The sequence below is a fragment of the Chiroxiphia lanceolata genome, chromosome 1 (genome assembly GCF_009829145.1).
Source record: "Chiroxiphia lanceolata isolate bChiLan1 chromosome 1, bChiLan1.pri, whole genome shotgun sequence".
NCBI lineage: Eukaryota > Metazoa > Chordata > Aves > Passeriformes > Pipridae > Chiroxiphia > Chiroxiphia lanceolata.
Genome location: NC_045637.1, coordinates 533,729 through 547,474, shown reverse-complemented (window position 1 = coordinate 547,474; position 13,746 = coordinate 533,729). Strand labels below are relative to the sequence as shown.

General features: G+C 57.7%; 2 protein-coding genes across 2 annotated transcripts in view; both read right to left on the bottom strand.

The window, feature by feature from the left end:
* LOC116797962 (erythroblast NAD(P)(+)--arginine ADP-ribosyltransferase-like) overlaps positions 1 to 13,746 on the bottom strand; it is a 471,907-nt gene that overhangs the window by 84,773 nt on the left and 373,388 nt on the right. The gene's annotated exons all lie outside the window — the stretch shown is intronic.
* LOC116792758 (rho GTPase-activating protein 39) overlaps positions 1 to 13,746 on the bottom strand; it is a 97,340-nt gene that overhangs the window by 26,265 nt on the left and 57,329 nt on the right. The window contains exon 4 of the mRNA XM_032700028.1: positions 2,582 to 3,995. Coding sequence (XP_032555919.1) covers positions 2,582 to 3,995 — 1,414 coding nt within the window. The remainder of the gene's footprint in view (positions 1 to 2,581; positions 3,996 to 13,746) is intronic.

The following is a 13,746-nucleotide window of genomic DNA, read 5'->3' as shown; positions in this document are numbered from 1 at the left end:
AACCAATCAACCAACCGAGCAACCAACCAATCAACCAACTGAGCAACCAACCAATCGACCAACTGAGCAACCAACCAAGCAACCAAGCAACCAAGCAACCAACCAACCAATCAACCAACCAGCCAACCCACCAACCCATCAACCCACTAACCAACCAACCAACCAGTCAACCAACCAACCCACCAACCAACCAACCTACCAAGCAGCCAACCCACCAACTCACCAACCCACCAACCCCCCAAGCAAGCAACTGTTGCAGCATTCAGAGGTCGCCTCCCACTCTCCCCCAAAGCCACGTCCTCTCCAAGGAGCTGCTCCTCAATCCCACCACGGCCAAGTGGAGCCGCCCAGTGCCGGTGACCAAGGGGCGTCGTGGCACCGATGGGCAGCAGGAAGGCAGGATAAGCAAAGCCCCCAAAAGCCGCCGTGCTGGACTCTCCTGGCTCCCGGCACCTCGGCCGGTGGAGTCACGGAGAGAAGAAGCAACGCGGTGGAAAGAACGTGGCTTTGGGCTCCACCCGTCCTTCGGACACACCCACCTGTAACCAACCCCCCAGGAAACTCCCTCTGCCCAAAATCACCTTCCAAGGGGGTTGTCCAGTGGCCACAGGAGGAGGCCGGAGGCTCCTCCAAGCCGTGAGGAACACGGATGTTCCTCCTTTACGTCCCGTGTGCCGACGGACACGAAGCGCCCGGGATTTACCCGTGAGCTCTGCAGAGCACCCAGCCAGGAAGGAGCCCTGCAGACCAGTGTCCTCCTCCTACTGGAACCAGTACAGGCTGTGGCCACCACCCCAGGAGGTGGTGGGACACCCAAAGAGCTGCTGACCAGCACAGAGGAAGCAAACAAGGACCACTGGGATGGACAATCCTGGTGGCTTCGGGTGGCTTCATCATCTGGGATGAAGCGGATGGGGTGGAACGTCTGGGAAGGGGCAGCTGAGAGCCCCAGGAAGCAGATCCTGGAATGCTGGTGTGTTTGGGGCTCTTTCATCCCAAGGTTTTGAGGTGCCACCTTGCCAAGGACCAACTTCCTTGTGGGACCACCTTGCCCAGGACCAACTTCCTTGTGGGACCACCTTGCCCAGGACCAACTTCCTTGTGGGACCACCTTGATAAGGACCAACGTCCTTGTGGGACCACCTTGAAAAGGACCAACTTCCTTGTGGGACCACCTTGCCCAGGACCAACTTCCTTGTGGGACCACCTTGATAAGGACCAATGTCCTTGTGGGACTACCTTGATAAGGACCAACCTCCTTGTGGGACCACCTTGATAAGGACCAACTTCCTTGTGGGACCACCTTGATAAGGACCAACGTCCTTGTGGGACCACCTTGATAAGGACCAACGTCCTTGTGGGACCACCTTGATAAGGACCAACTTCCTTGTGGGACCACCTTGCCAAGGACCAACTTCCTCGTGGGACAATATTGTCAAACCCCAACTTTGAGGACCAAGGACCAGGTTGGTATGAAACAGCTTCGAGGGACCATTTTGCCAAGGACCAACCTCTCTGAGGGACCAGGTTAGTAAAGACCAGCTTTGAGGGACCACCTTGCCAAGCCCCAACTTTGAGGGACCACCTTGCTAAGGACCAGCTTTGAGGGACCACCTGGTCCAACATCTTTGAGGGACCAGGTTAAATAAAGACCCAACTTTGAGGGACCACCTGGTCCAACTTCTTTGAGGAACCAGGTTAATAAAGACCCAACTTTGAGGGACCACCTGGTCCAACTTCTTTGAGGGACCAGGTTAATAAAGACCCAACTTTGAGGGACCACCTGGTCCAACATCTTTGAGGGACCAGGTTAATAAAGACCAGATTTGAGGGACCACCTTGGCAACATCTTTGAGGGACCAGGTTAATAAAGACCCAACTTTGAGGGACCACCTTGGCAACTTCTTTGAGGGACCAGGTTAATAAAGACCAACTTTGAGGGACCACCTTGGCAACTTCTTTGAGGGACCAGATTAATAAAGACCCAACTTTGAGGGACCACCTGGTCCAACTTCTTTGAGGGACCAGGTTAATAAAGACCCAACTTTGAGGGACCACCTGGTCCAACATCTTTGAGGGACCAGGTTAATAAAGACCAGATTTGAGGGACCACCTTGGCAACTTCTGTGAGGGACCAGGTTAATAAAGACCAGATTTGAGGGGCCACCTCAGCAACATCTTTGAGGGACCAGGTTAATAAAGACCAACTTTGAGGGACCACCTTGGCAACTTCTTTGAGGGACCAGGTTAATAAAGACCAGATTTGAGGGGCCACCTTGGCAACTTCTTTGAGGGACCAGGTTAATAAAGACCAACTTTGAGGGACCACCTGGTCCAACTTCTTTGAGGGACCAGGTTAATAAAGACCAGATTTGAGGGGCCACCTCGGCAACTTCTTTGAGGGACCAGGTTAATAAAGACCAACTTTGAGGGACCACCTGGCCAAGGACCAAATTCTTTGAAGGACCAGGTGAGTAAAGACCAGCTTGGAGGGACCACCCAGCCGAGGACCTCCTCCTCCTCTGAGGGACACGCGGCGGGCGCGTCCCCCGGCCCCGAGGGCGTTCCCGGCGGGCGTTACCTGGGACGGGTGCAGGTAGGGCTCGGGAGAGGCCAGGTTGGTCTGGACGGAGACGCTCTTCTCCAGCAGGATCTGGGGGAAGCCCAGCTTCTCGAAGGTGTTCCTCTTCCAGTGCTTGTTCTCCTGCTGCGCCAGTGCCTCGTCCTCGCTGAAGGCCCTCACCACCGGGCCCGGCATGGGCAGGGGGAGGGCGCCGTCGCTCTCGTAGCCGGATCCGTCCTTCTGGGAATCCCAACTGCTCCTCTGCTTCATGTGGTAATGGGCCTGCTGCGCCTCCCAGGCCAGGCGGGCCTGCGCCAGGAAGGGCTCCGGGAAGCCCCGTCCCGCCTCCGCCTCGGCCGCCTTGCTCTCCGTCCGGTTCATGGGCGAGCGGTTGGGCCCCGGGGCGGCTCGTTCGTCCCCCGGCAGCTGCTCCCCCAGCACCTCCCTCTCCCCGGGGCCGTCCGCGGCCGAGGCGTTGGGCTCGTGGGCCACCGAAGGCTTCCGGCTCTTCCTCTTCCTGGTGGAGGGCGAGTAGCCGGTGGAGGACAAGGTGTCCTGCTGGCTGGACCACGACATGGAGTCCTCGCCCGGGGCCGCCGGGCCGGGGCAGAAGTCGGGCCCCTCCATGCTGCTGTAGTCGCCGGATTTGACGTCCAGGCGCTGGTCCCGCACCAGGCAGGGGCTGTGCTGCAGCGAGTAGGAGCCCCCGATGGGGTTGGGGGAGTATTTGTGCCTCAGGCCCGTCTTCATCTTGGGGCTGGAGCCCGACTGCTCCACGTAGACGAGCTGGCGCACGTACTCCTTGCCGGCGGGGCTGTACTCCAGGCTCATGAAGCGGTCGGGGGGGCACTTCTGCTTGGTGAGCACCAGCTGCTGGTAGGGCGAGTTGGAGCCTTGCTTGGGCGACTGCAGGAAGGGGTGCGGCTTCCGCACCGGCGACTTCTGGGGCGAGCCGGCCTTGTAGCCGCCGCCGCCGCCGCCGGGCTCGTACTGCATGTCCACGGGGGGCTCGTCGTAGATGGGGGCCTGGTACTCCATGGGGGGCTCCTCGTAGAGCGGCGGCTCGTAGGCGTAGCGCGGCGACGACGGCTGCGACTCGGCCGAGTGCTTGCGGTGCTGCTGCGCCTGCAGCGGGGAGCAGAAGGGGTCCCCCCGGCCCAGCAGCGGGGAGCAGCTCCCGGCCAGCTCGGCCCTCTTCAGGAAGGGCGACGCCTTCCTCTCCGGGAAGAACACGGAGCCGTCGGCGTCCGAGGAGGAGAAGGTCTGGAGGTTGGGGGACTGCTGGCCGCCGGAGGGGCGGCGGGAGCGCGACCCCGCCTGGGATTCGGGGGCGAAGCCGTTGCCCTGGTGCAGGAGGAAGCTCGGCTCGCGGTCCGTCACCTTGATCAGCATCCGCTCCTTGGTGCCGGCGTTCCATCGCAGCGACGACGTCCTGCGGCGGGGGGGGAAACGCCACAGAGGGGTCAGAATTCCCAGGATTCCCGCTCCTGAACCTCCCAGACCACGGGAGAACCCAAAGGGTGGATGTTCCCGAGCAACCCGAGCCTCTCCCATCAGGGGTGTCAATGGTGGAGACACGAGGGAGCTGCCACCATCCCAAAATTAGTGGTACCATCCCACAGACCCCAGGAATTCCCACAGGATGCCCAGGCTGGAAAGCCAAGCATTCCTTGGGGGTGGAAAACACCACGGGGGGGTCAGAATTCCCTGGATTCCTGCTCCTGAACCTCCCAGACCACGGAAGAACCCAAAGGATGGACGTTCCCAAGCAACCCGAGCCTCTCCCGTCAGGGGTCTCAATGATGGAGACACGAGGGAGCTGCCACCATCCCAAAATTAGTGGCACCATCCCACAGACCCCAGGAATTCCCACAGGATGCCCAGGCTGGAAAGCCAAGCACCCCTTGGGGGTGGAAAACACCACGGGGGGGTCAGAATTCCCTGGATTGTGGCTCCAGAACCTCCCAGACCACGGAACAACCCAAAGGATGGACGTTCCCAAGAAACCCGAGACTCTCTCATCAGGGGTGTCAATGATGGAGACATGAGGGCGCTGCCACCATCCCAAAATTGGTGGTACCATCCCACAGATCCCAGGAATTCCCACAGGATGCCCAGGCTGGAAAGCCAAGCCCCCCTTTGGGGTGGAAAACACCACAGTGGGGTGAGAATTCCCTGGATTCTGGCTCCAGAACCTCCCAGACCATGGGAGAACCCAAAGGATGGACGTTCCCAACCACCCCAAGAGTGAAGAGGATGGAGACACGAGGGCACTGCCACCATCCCAAAACCATCCCACGGCACTTCCCGGCTCCTCCAGACCCCGGGAATTCCCGCAGGATGCCCAGGCTGGAAAGCCAAGCCCCCCTTTGGGGTGGAAAACACCACAGCGGGGTCAGAATTCCCTGGATTCCCGCTCCTGAACCTCCCAGACCACGGGAGAACCCAAAGGGTGGATGTTCCCAAGAAACCTGAACCTCTCCCATCAGGGGTCTCAATGGTGGAGACACGAGGGCAGTGTCACCATCCCAAAACCATCCCACGGCACTTCCCGGCTCCTCCAGACCCCGGGAATTCCCACAGGATGCCCAGGCTGGAAAACCAAGCATTCCTTTGGGGTGGAAAACACCACAGTGTGTGGTCAATGGGGTCAGAATTCCCTGGATTCCTGCTCCTGAACCTCCCAGACCACGGGAGAACCCAAAGGGTGGATGTTCCCAAGAAACCTGAGCCTCTCCCATCAGGGGTGTCAATGGTGGAGACATGAGGGCGCTGCCACCATCCCAAAATTGGTGGCACCATCCCACAGACCCCAGGAATTCCCCCAGGATGCCCAGGCTGGAAAGCCAAGCATTCCTTGGGGGTGGAAAACACCACGAGGGGGGTCAGAATTCCCTGGATTCCCGTTCCTGAACCTCCCAGACCACAGGAGAACCCAAAGGATGGACGTTCCCAACCACCCCAAGAGTGAAGAGGACGCCGGTGATGGAGACACGAGGGCACCGCCACCATCCCAAAACCATCCCACGGCACTTCCCAGCTCCTCCAGACCCTGGGAATTCCCACAGGATGCCCAGGCTGGAAAGCCAAGCCCCCCTTTGGGGTGGAAAACACCACAGCGGGGTCAGAATTCCCTGGATTCCCGCTCCTGAACCTCCCAGACCACGGGAGAACCCAAAGGGTGGATGTTCCCGAGCAACCCGAGCCTCTCCCATCAGGGGTCTCAATGGTGGAGACACGAGGGCGCTGCCACCATCCCAAAACCATCCCACGGCACTTCCCGGCTCCTCCAGACCCCGGGAATTCCCACAGGATGCCCAGGCTGGAAAACCAAGCCCCGCAGAGCAGTGACACCCCCTGGGACACCCCTCGGACACCTCTGGAGATGCCAGCCCTGAATGTCCCCTCCCCGCTCGTGTCTCGGAGCTCTCGGAGCCAACGGAGCGACCGCGGAGGCAGGACAGGAATTTGGGATAATCCCACGGAGACCTGGACACGCGGGAGCAGATCCCACCGCGGTTCCCACCCGGGATTTCCCACCTTGCGCCCAACTCCACCTCTCCCACTTCTTGCTCGCGCGTTCCTCCCCCCCTCTGTCCAGCCCCTTCCCGGGATTTATCCCCCCCTCCAGATCCCAGAGAGCTGGGAATGTTCACCTGGAGAGGGGAAGGAGCCAGGGAGAGCTTGGAGCACATTCCAGGGCCTGAAGGGGCTCCGGGAGAGCTGGGGAGGGACTGGGGACAAGGGCTGGAGGGACAGACACAGGGAATGGCTTCCCAGGGTTAGGTGGGATAGTGGGAAGGAATTCCTGGCTGGGAGGGACTGGGATGGAATTCCCAGAGGAGCCGTGGCTGCCCCTGGATCCTTGGGAGTGTCCCAGGTCGGGTTGGATCCCCCTGGGATGCTGGGAATGCTGGAGGATGGAACGGGAGGATCCTCCAGGTCCCTTCCAACCCCAACCATTCCAAGGCCGGGTGGGACGGAATTCCCGGCGCAGCCGGAAGCGGGGGTTGGATAAACGGGATGGTTCATTCCCGAGACGCCGAGGTCGGAGCCAGAAACGGGGAAACCACAACCCCGGGGAGGAATCCACGTTCCCCCCACGTGGAATTCACCCCCCTCCCAAATCCAGTTCATATTCCTCCCAATCCGTTCATATTCCAGCAGCATCCGGCAGCAGCGGCCACGGATAAAAACCCCTCCCCAGCCACCCCTGGGAGCACCAAATCACCTCATCCGGGCCCCGTTTCCAATCCCAGACATTAAACAACAGGAAAAACCAATATTCCCGAAAAGCTCCGGAGCTTTTCCTAAAGAAAATTCCTCTGGATTATTTCCTAAACACCCAAAAGCCTCGTTCCGGAATCAACGGGATTTTCCGCCCTCCAAAAGCCCTTTTTTGTGTCCTTAAATCCTTCCAAGAAATCCCGGCACGGCCGGAAATTCCGAGTATTCCCGGTATTTCTGGCCTGGGATGGGGTTGTCCCTGTTATTTGCTTCCCTCGTGGAGAAGGGAAGGTGTTTTGTTGTTTTTTTTTTCCCCGTGAATTTCCAGGAAAAAACCACTTCCCAAATCCCTCCCACCTCCCGGCAGGGGAAAAAAAAAATCCATTTCTTCCCAAACTGGAAAACTGTCGTTCCCGTGGATTTAGGGGCTGGATTTTTCCACCTGCTCCTAAACCCCCTTTTCCCTGCTCCGACCCTCCCCTCCCCGAGCTTCTCCCGACCTTTGGAACGTCAAGGACGGAGAAATTCCGGGAACGTTCCCGGCTCCGGGAATTCCTTTGCTTCCAGCTGTTTTTTCCCGGAGAGACGCGGCACCTGAGGCAGGTAAACCCCGCCCCCCCCTCATTTACATACAATTACCATAATTAAAACAGCCTCGAAATGCCTTAAAAACAGTCAAGCCCAGGAAAACCGGGAATGTTGATATTCCCGAGTGGAGGGGCCGGAGCAAGGGAACAAATCCCAGCTTTAAGCCCAGTTATTTCCACGGCATTTCCCGGGTTTTCCCTGGGAATGACTCGTTCCCAAAGCAGGTTTAAAACCCAAGAATATTCCCCAAAATCCCCCCCCCCCAAAACCCCACGGATTCCAAGATCTTCCCGTTTAAAGCCGGGATGAAAGTGGGGGGTTTTGGGGAAAAAAAATAAAAAAAGCTGGAATTGGAATGATTCACCCAACTCTGGTTTTCCAAAGCCTTGGATGCATCGGGATCTGCTGCCGCCGGAAAAGCAAAGGATGTTTATAATCCCCAGAACCTCTTTCCGACCCCAATTCCCACCGGATTTTCCCTCACCTTCCTCTCCCGGCCGCGGGAATCGGGAGCGTCTCCCTCCACATTCCGGCCCCTTTCCCCGAGCTCGGCGCCTTTTCCAGGGTTAAACCGGGATGGGGAAGGAGGGATGAAGCTCATCCTCCCCCCCCCTCCCCTCCCCTCCCAGCTGGGCACCACCGGCACAGCCGGCGCATCCCGCTGGGAATTCCGGCCTTGGAAAAACTCCCTGTCCCTGGAACGGCGCCCGGGAGCCGCTCCGGCAGCCAGAATCGATCCCGGAAAAAAAACGCCGGGAAAAAAAAAAAGGAGGGAGCAGAAGAGTCCGCCCGGAGCTGCCCATGATCCGGCCCGAATTTTCCAGCTTGGAAAACTCTCCTCGGGACGGAAACGCGGCCTCTGGAATCCAAACCCCGGCACAAAGCTGGGTTTTGCCCTAATTTACAGCTGGATTGAGCAACGGGAAAAACGGGATCAAGTCCCAAATCCCTGAGGTCGCTCCTCCTCTCCCTGAAATTCCCACGGAATCCGGAGCGCAGGAATCTCCCGAGCCTGGAATTTGAAATTCCTGCTCGTTTCTCGCGGATTCTCTGGGATTCGGGGCTCTCACGACCCTTCCGTGGTCTCTCCGACCCTTATTCCGCGCTTCCAATCCCTCTTCCCATCTTTCCACGCCCGGAAATCCGGCGTCCTCCTCGGAATTCGACCTTGGGATCCCAGTAAAAAACGCCGGGAATGAGGGGAAATCCGGGCAATAAAACGGATCCCGGGGGAGAAACGTCCAAACATTTGGATGTTTGGATCAAGTTTTCCAAGCCCTCGACTGGTTTTTGGGGATAAATCCGGGCTGGGAATGGTCGGGATGGGGCAGGAATGGTTGGGATGGGAAGGGAATGGTTGGGATGGGATGGGAATGGTTGGGATGGGAAGGGAATGGTTGGGATGGGATGGGAATGGTTGGGATGGGGCAGGAATGGTCGGGATGGGGCAGGAATGGTTGGGATGGGGCAGGAATGGTTGGGATGGGGCAGGAATGGTCGGGATGGGGCAGGAATGGTTGGGATGGGACCAGAATGGTTGGGATGGGGCAGGAATGGTTGGGATGGGACAGGAATGGTTGGGATGGGACTGGAATGGTTGGGATGGGACTGGAATGGTTGGGATGGGGCAGGAATGGTTGGGATGGGGCAGGAATGGTCGGGATGGGACTGGAATGGTTGGGATGGGGCAGGAATGGTTGGGATGGGGCAGGAATGGTTGGGATGGGGCAGGAATGGTTGGGATGGGATCGGAATGGTTGGGATGGGACTGGAATGGTTGGGATGGGACAGGAATGGTTGGGATGGGGCAGGAATGGTCGGGATGGGGCAGGAATGGTTGGGATGGGATGGGAATGGTTGGGATGGGACTGGAATGGTTGGGATGGGGTAGGAATGGTTGGGATGGGGCAGGAATGGTTGGGATGGGACTGGAATGGTCGGGATGGGACTGGAATGGTCAGGATGGGGTAGGAATGGTTGAGATGGGGCAGGAATGGTTGGGATGGGGCAGGAATGGTTGAGATGGGGCAGGAATGGTTGGGATGGGACTGGAATGGTTGGGATGGGGCAGGAATGGTTGGGATGGGACTGGAATGGTTGGGATGGGACAGGAATGGTTGGGATGGGGCAGGAATGGTTGGGATGGGACTGGAATGGTTGGGATGGGGCAGGAATGGTTGGGATGGGGCAGGAATGGTTGGGATGGGACTGGAATGGTTGGGATGGGACTGGAATGGTTGGGATGGGACTGGAATGGTTGGGATGGGACTGGAATGGTTGGGATGGGACAGGAATGGTTGGGATGGGGCAGGAATGGTTGGGATGGGACTGGAATGGTTGGGATGGGGCAGGAATGGTTGGGATGGGACAGGAATGGTTGGGATGGGACTGGAATGGTTGGGATGGGACTGGAATGGTTGGGATGGGACTGGAATGGTTGGGATGGGGCAGGAATGGTTGGGATGGGACTGGAATGGTTGGGATGGGACTGGAATGGTTGGGATGGGGCAGGAATGGTTGGGATGGGACTGGAATGGTTGGGATGGGACTGGAATGGTTGGGATGGGACTGGAATGGTTGGGATGGGGCAGGAATGGTTGGGATGGGACTGGAATGGTCGGGATGGGGCAGGAATGGTTGGGATGGGACTGGAATGGTTGGGATGGGGCAGGAATGGTCGGGATGGGATGGGAATGGTTGGGATGGGACTGGAATGGTTGGGATGGGGCAGGAATGGTCGGGATGGGGCAGGAATGGTTGGGATGGGGCAGGAATGGTTGGGATGGGGCAGGAATGGTTGGGATGGGGCAGGAATGGTTGAGATGGGACTGGAATGGTTGGGATGGGACAGGAATGGTTGGGATGGGGCAGGAATGGTTGGGATGGGACTGGAATGGTTGGGATGGGGCAGGAATGGTTGGGATGGGACTGGAATGGTTGGGATGGGACTGGAATGGTCGGGATGGGGCAGGAATGGTTGGGATGGGATGGGAATGGTTGGGATGGGACTGGAATGGTTGGGATGGGACTGGAATGGTTGGGATGGGGCAGGAATGGTTGGGATGGGATGGGAATGGTTGGGATGGGACTGGAATGGTTGGGATGGGGCAGGAATGGTTGGGATGGGACTGGAATGGTCGGGATGGGACAGGAATGGTCGGGATGGGGCAGGAATGGTCGGGATGGGGCAGGAATGGTCGGGATGGGGCAGGAATGGTCGGGATGGGGCAGGAATGGTTGGGATGGGGCAGGAATGGTTGGGATGGGATCGGAATGGTTGGGATGGGACTGGAATGGTCGGGATGGGGTTGGAATGGTTGGGATGGGGCAGGAATGGTTGGGATGGGACTGGAATGGTTGGGATGGGGCAGGAATGGTTGGGATGGGGCAGGAATGGTTGGGATGGGACAGGAATGGTTGGGATGGGGCAGGAATGGTTGGGATGGGATCGGAATGGTTGGGATGGGGCAGGAATGGTTGGGATGGGACTGGAATGGTTGGGATGGGACTGGAATGGTTGGGATGGGGCAGGAATGGTTGGGATGGGGTTGGAATGGTCGGGATGGGGCAGGAATGGTCGGGATGGGGCAGGAATGGTCGGGATGGGGCAGGAATGGTTGGGATGGGATCGGAATGGTTGGGATGGGACTGGAATGGTTGGGATGGGGCAGGAATGGTTGGGATGGGATCGGAATGGTTGGGATGGGACTGGAATGGTCGGGATGGGGTTGGAATGGTTGGGATGGGGCAGGAATGGTTGGGATGGGACTGGAATGGTTGGGATGGGGCAGGAATGGTTGGGATGGGGCAGGAATGGTTGGGATGGGATCGGAATGGTTGGGATGGGGCAGGAATGGTTGGGATGGGGCAGGAATGGTTGGGATGGGGCAGGAATGGTTGGGATGGGGCAGGAATGGTCGGGATGGGGCAGGAATGGTCGGGATGGGGCAGGAATGGTCGGGATGGGACTGGAATGGTTGGGATGGGGCAGGAATGGTTGGGATGGGATCGGAATGGTTGGGATGGGGCAGGAATGGTCGGGATGGGGCAGGAATGGTCGGGATGGGGCAGGAATGGTCGGGATGGGGCAGGAATGGTTGGGATGGGGCCAGACGGAGTTGAGCCATGATTTCCCTGGATCCACGGATCTCCCTCACTCTTTGGGATGGGCTGAGGTGTCTTTCCCATGGGAAAACCTGGGGGAACTGGGATTTGTTGGGATCAGGAGGAGCTGGGTTGGTGTTGCCACCTGTTATCCCAGGAGATGCCGGGTTCATTCCCGCTGGGATAACGGCGGGATTTGGCTCTGGATGAGGCAGAAGAACAACTCCAACCCCCCCTGAGCTCTTCCCATCCCCATCCAGGGTTTTCCTCTGACTGGGATCACCCATCCATGGGGAAAACAAGGAGGAATCACGGAGAGACCGTGGAATAACCGTGGAGAGACCACGGAATAACCATGGAGGAATCATGGAGAAACTGCGGAGAAACCACGGAGGAACCACGGAGGAATCATGGAGAAACCATGGAGGAACCACGGAGAGACCATGGAGAGACCATGGAGAGACCATGGAGGAACCACGGAGGAACTGTGGAGAAACCATGGAGAGACCATGAACCATGGAGAAACCATGGAGGAATCATGGAGAAACCATGGAGGAACCATGGAGAGACCATGGAGGAACGATGGAGGAATCATGGAGAAACCATGGAGGAACGATGGAGGAAACCATGAAGAGACCATGGAATAACCATGGAGGAACTGTGGAGTACTCATGGAGGAACCATGGAGGAAACCATGGAGGAATCATGGAGGAACTGTGGAGAAACCATGGAGGAAGCATGGAGGAGCTGTGGAGGAATCATGGAGGAACCATGGAGAAACCATGGAGGAATCATGGAGGAACCATGGAGGAACTGTGGAGAAACCACGGAGGAAGCATGGAGGAACTGTGGAGGAATCATGGAGGAACCATGGAGAGACCATGGAGGAATCATGGAGGAACCATGGAGAGACCATGGAGGAACCATGGAGAGACCATGGAGGAATCATGGAGAAACCATGGAATAACCATGGAGAAACCATGGAGAAACCATGGAATAACCATGGAGGAATCATGGAGGAACCATGGAGAAACCATGGAATAACCATGGAGAAACCATGGAAGAATCATGGAGAAACCATGGAATAACCATGGAGAAACCATGGAGAAACCATGGAATAACCATGGAGGAATCATGGAGGAACCATGGAGAAACCATGGAATAACCATGGAGAAACCATGGAAGAATCATGGAGGAACCATGGAGGAATCATGGAGGAACCATGGAGGAACTGTGGAGGAATCATGGAGGAACCATGGAGAGACCATGGAATAACCATGGAGGAACCATGGAGGAACCATGGGGAAACCATCCAATGGATCCAACAACAACGGTGGGATCCCAAGGACCATCCCATGGATCCAACCCCAACTTGTGGGATCCCAAGGACCATCCCATGGATCCAACCCCAACTTGTGGGATCCCAAGGACCATCCCATGGATCCAACCCCAACTTGTGGGATCCCAAGGACCATCCCATGGATCCAACACCAACTTGTGGGATCCCAAGGACCATCCCATGGATCCAACACCAACTTGTGGGATCCCAAGGACCATCCCATGGATCCAACACCAATGCTGGGATCCCAAGGACCATCCAATAGATCCAACACCAACTTGTGGGATCCCAAGGACCATCCAATAGATCCAACCCCAACTTGTGGGATCCCAAGGACCATCCCATGGATCCAACCCCAACTTGTTGGATCCCAAGGACCATCCCATGGATCCAACTCCAACTTGTGGGATCCCAAGGACCATCCCATGGATCCAACATGACCCACGGGGTGTCCCGGCACGGGAACACCATTTTTGGTTTCCCTGTGGGAATTCCGGAGCCTTGGGAACGCTCCAAACCCTCAACTCTTCCCCGGTGACGTCGAAGCTTTGGATCCCATGAAGCTCCTCCGCGCCCGATCCCGTTCTCCCGCTAAAATATTCCCGAGGGATCAAACCCGTCCAAAGCCAACTTTGGGTGGTTTGGTTTGTTTTTTTTTAATTTCCCTCATTTTTTTTTAGCCCCTAAGGAGAAGGTGGAACCCTCAGGGATGGTCCAACCCCTCATCTCCGGGCGGAGCTTCCAGCTCCGGGCCCTCCACACCGAATTCCAAGGGGAAATTCCTCTCCCATTCCCATTCCCGCGGCTGAATCGGGATGAGAGGGAGGCAATGAGCCTTCCCATCCCTCCCCATCCCGTTCCAGCCGGGTTTTTTGGGAGAAGCAGGACCCCGAGACAGAGCTGAGACGACGGATCCACCCGCTCT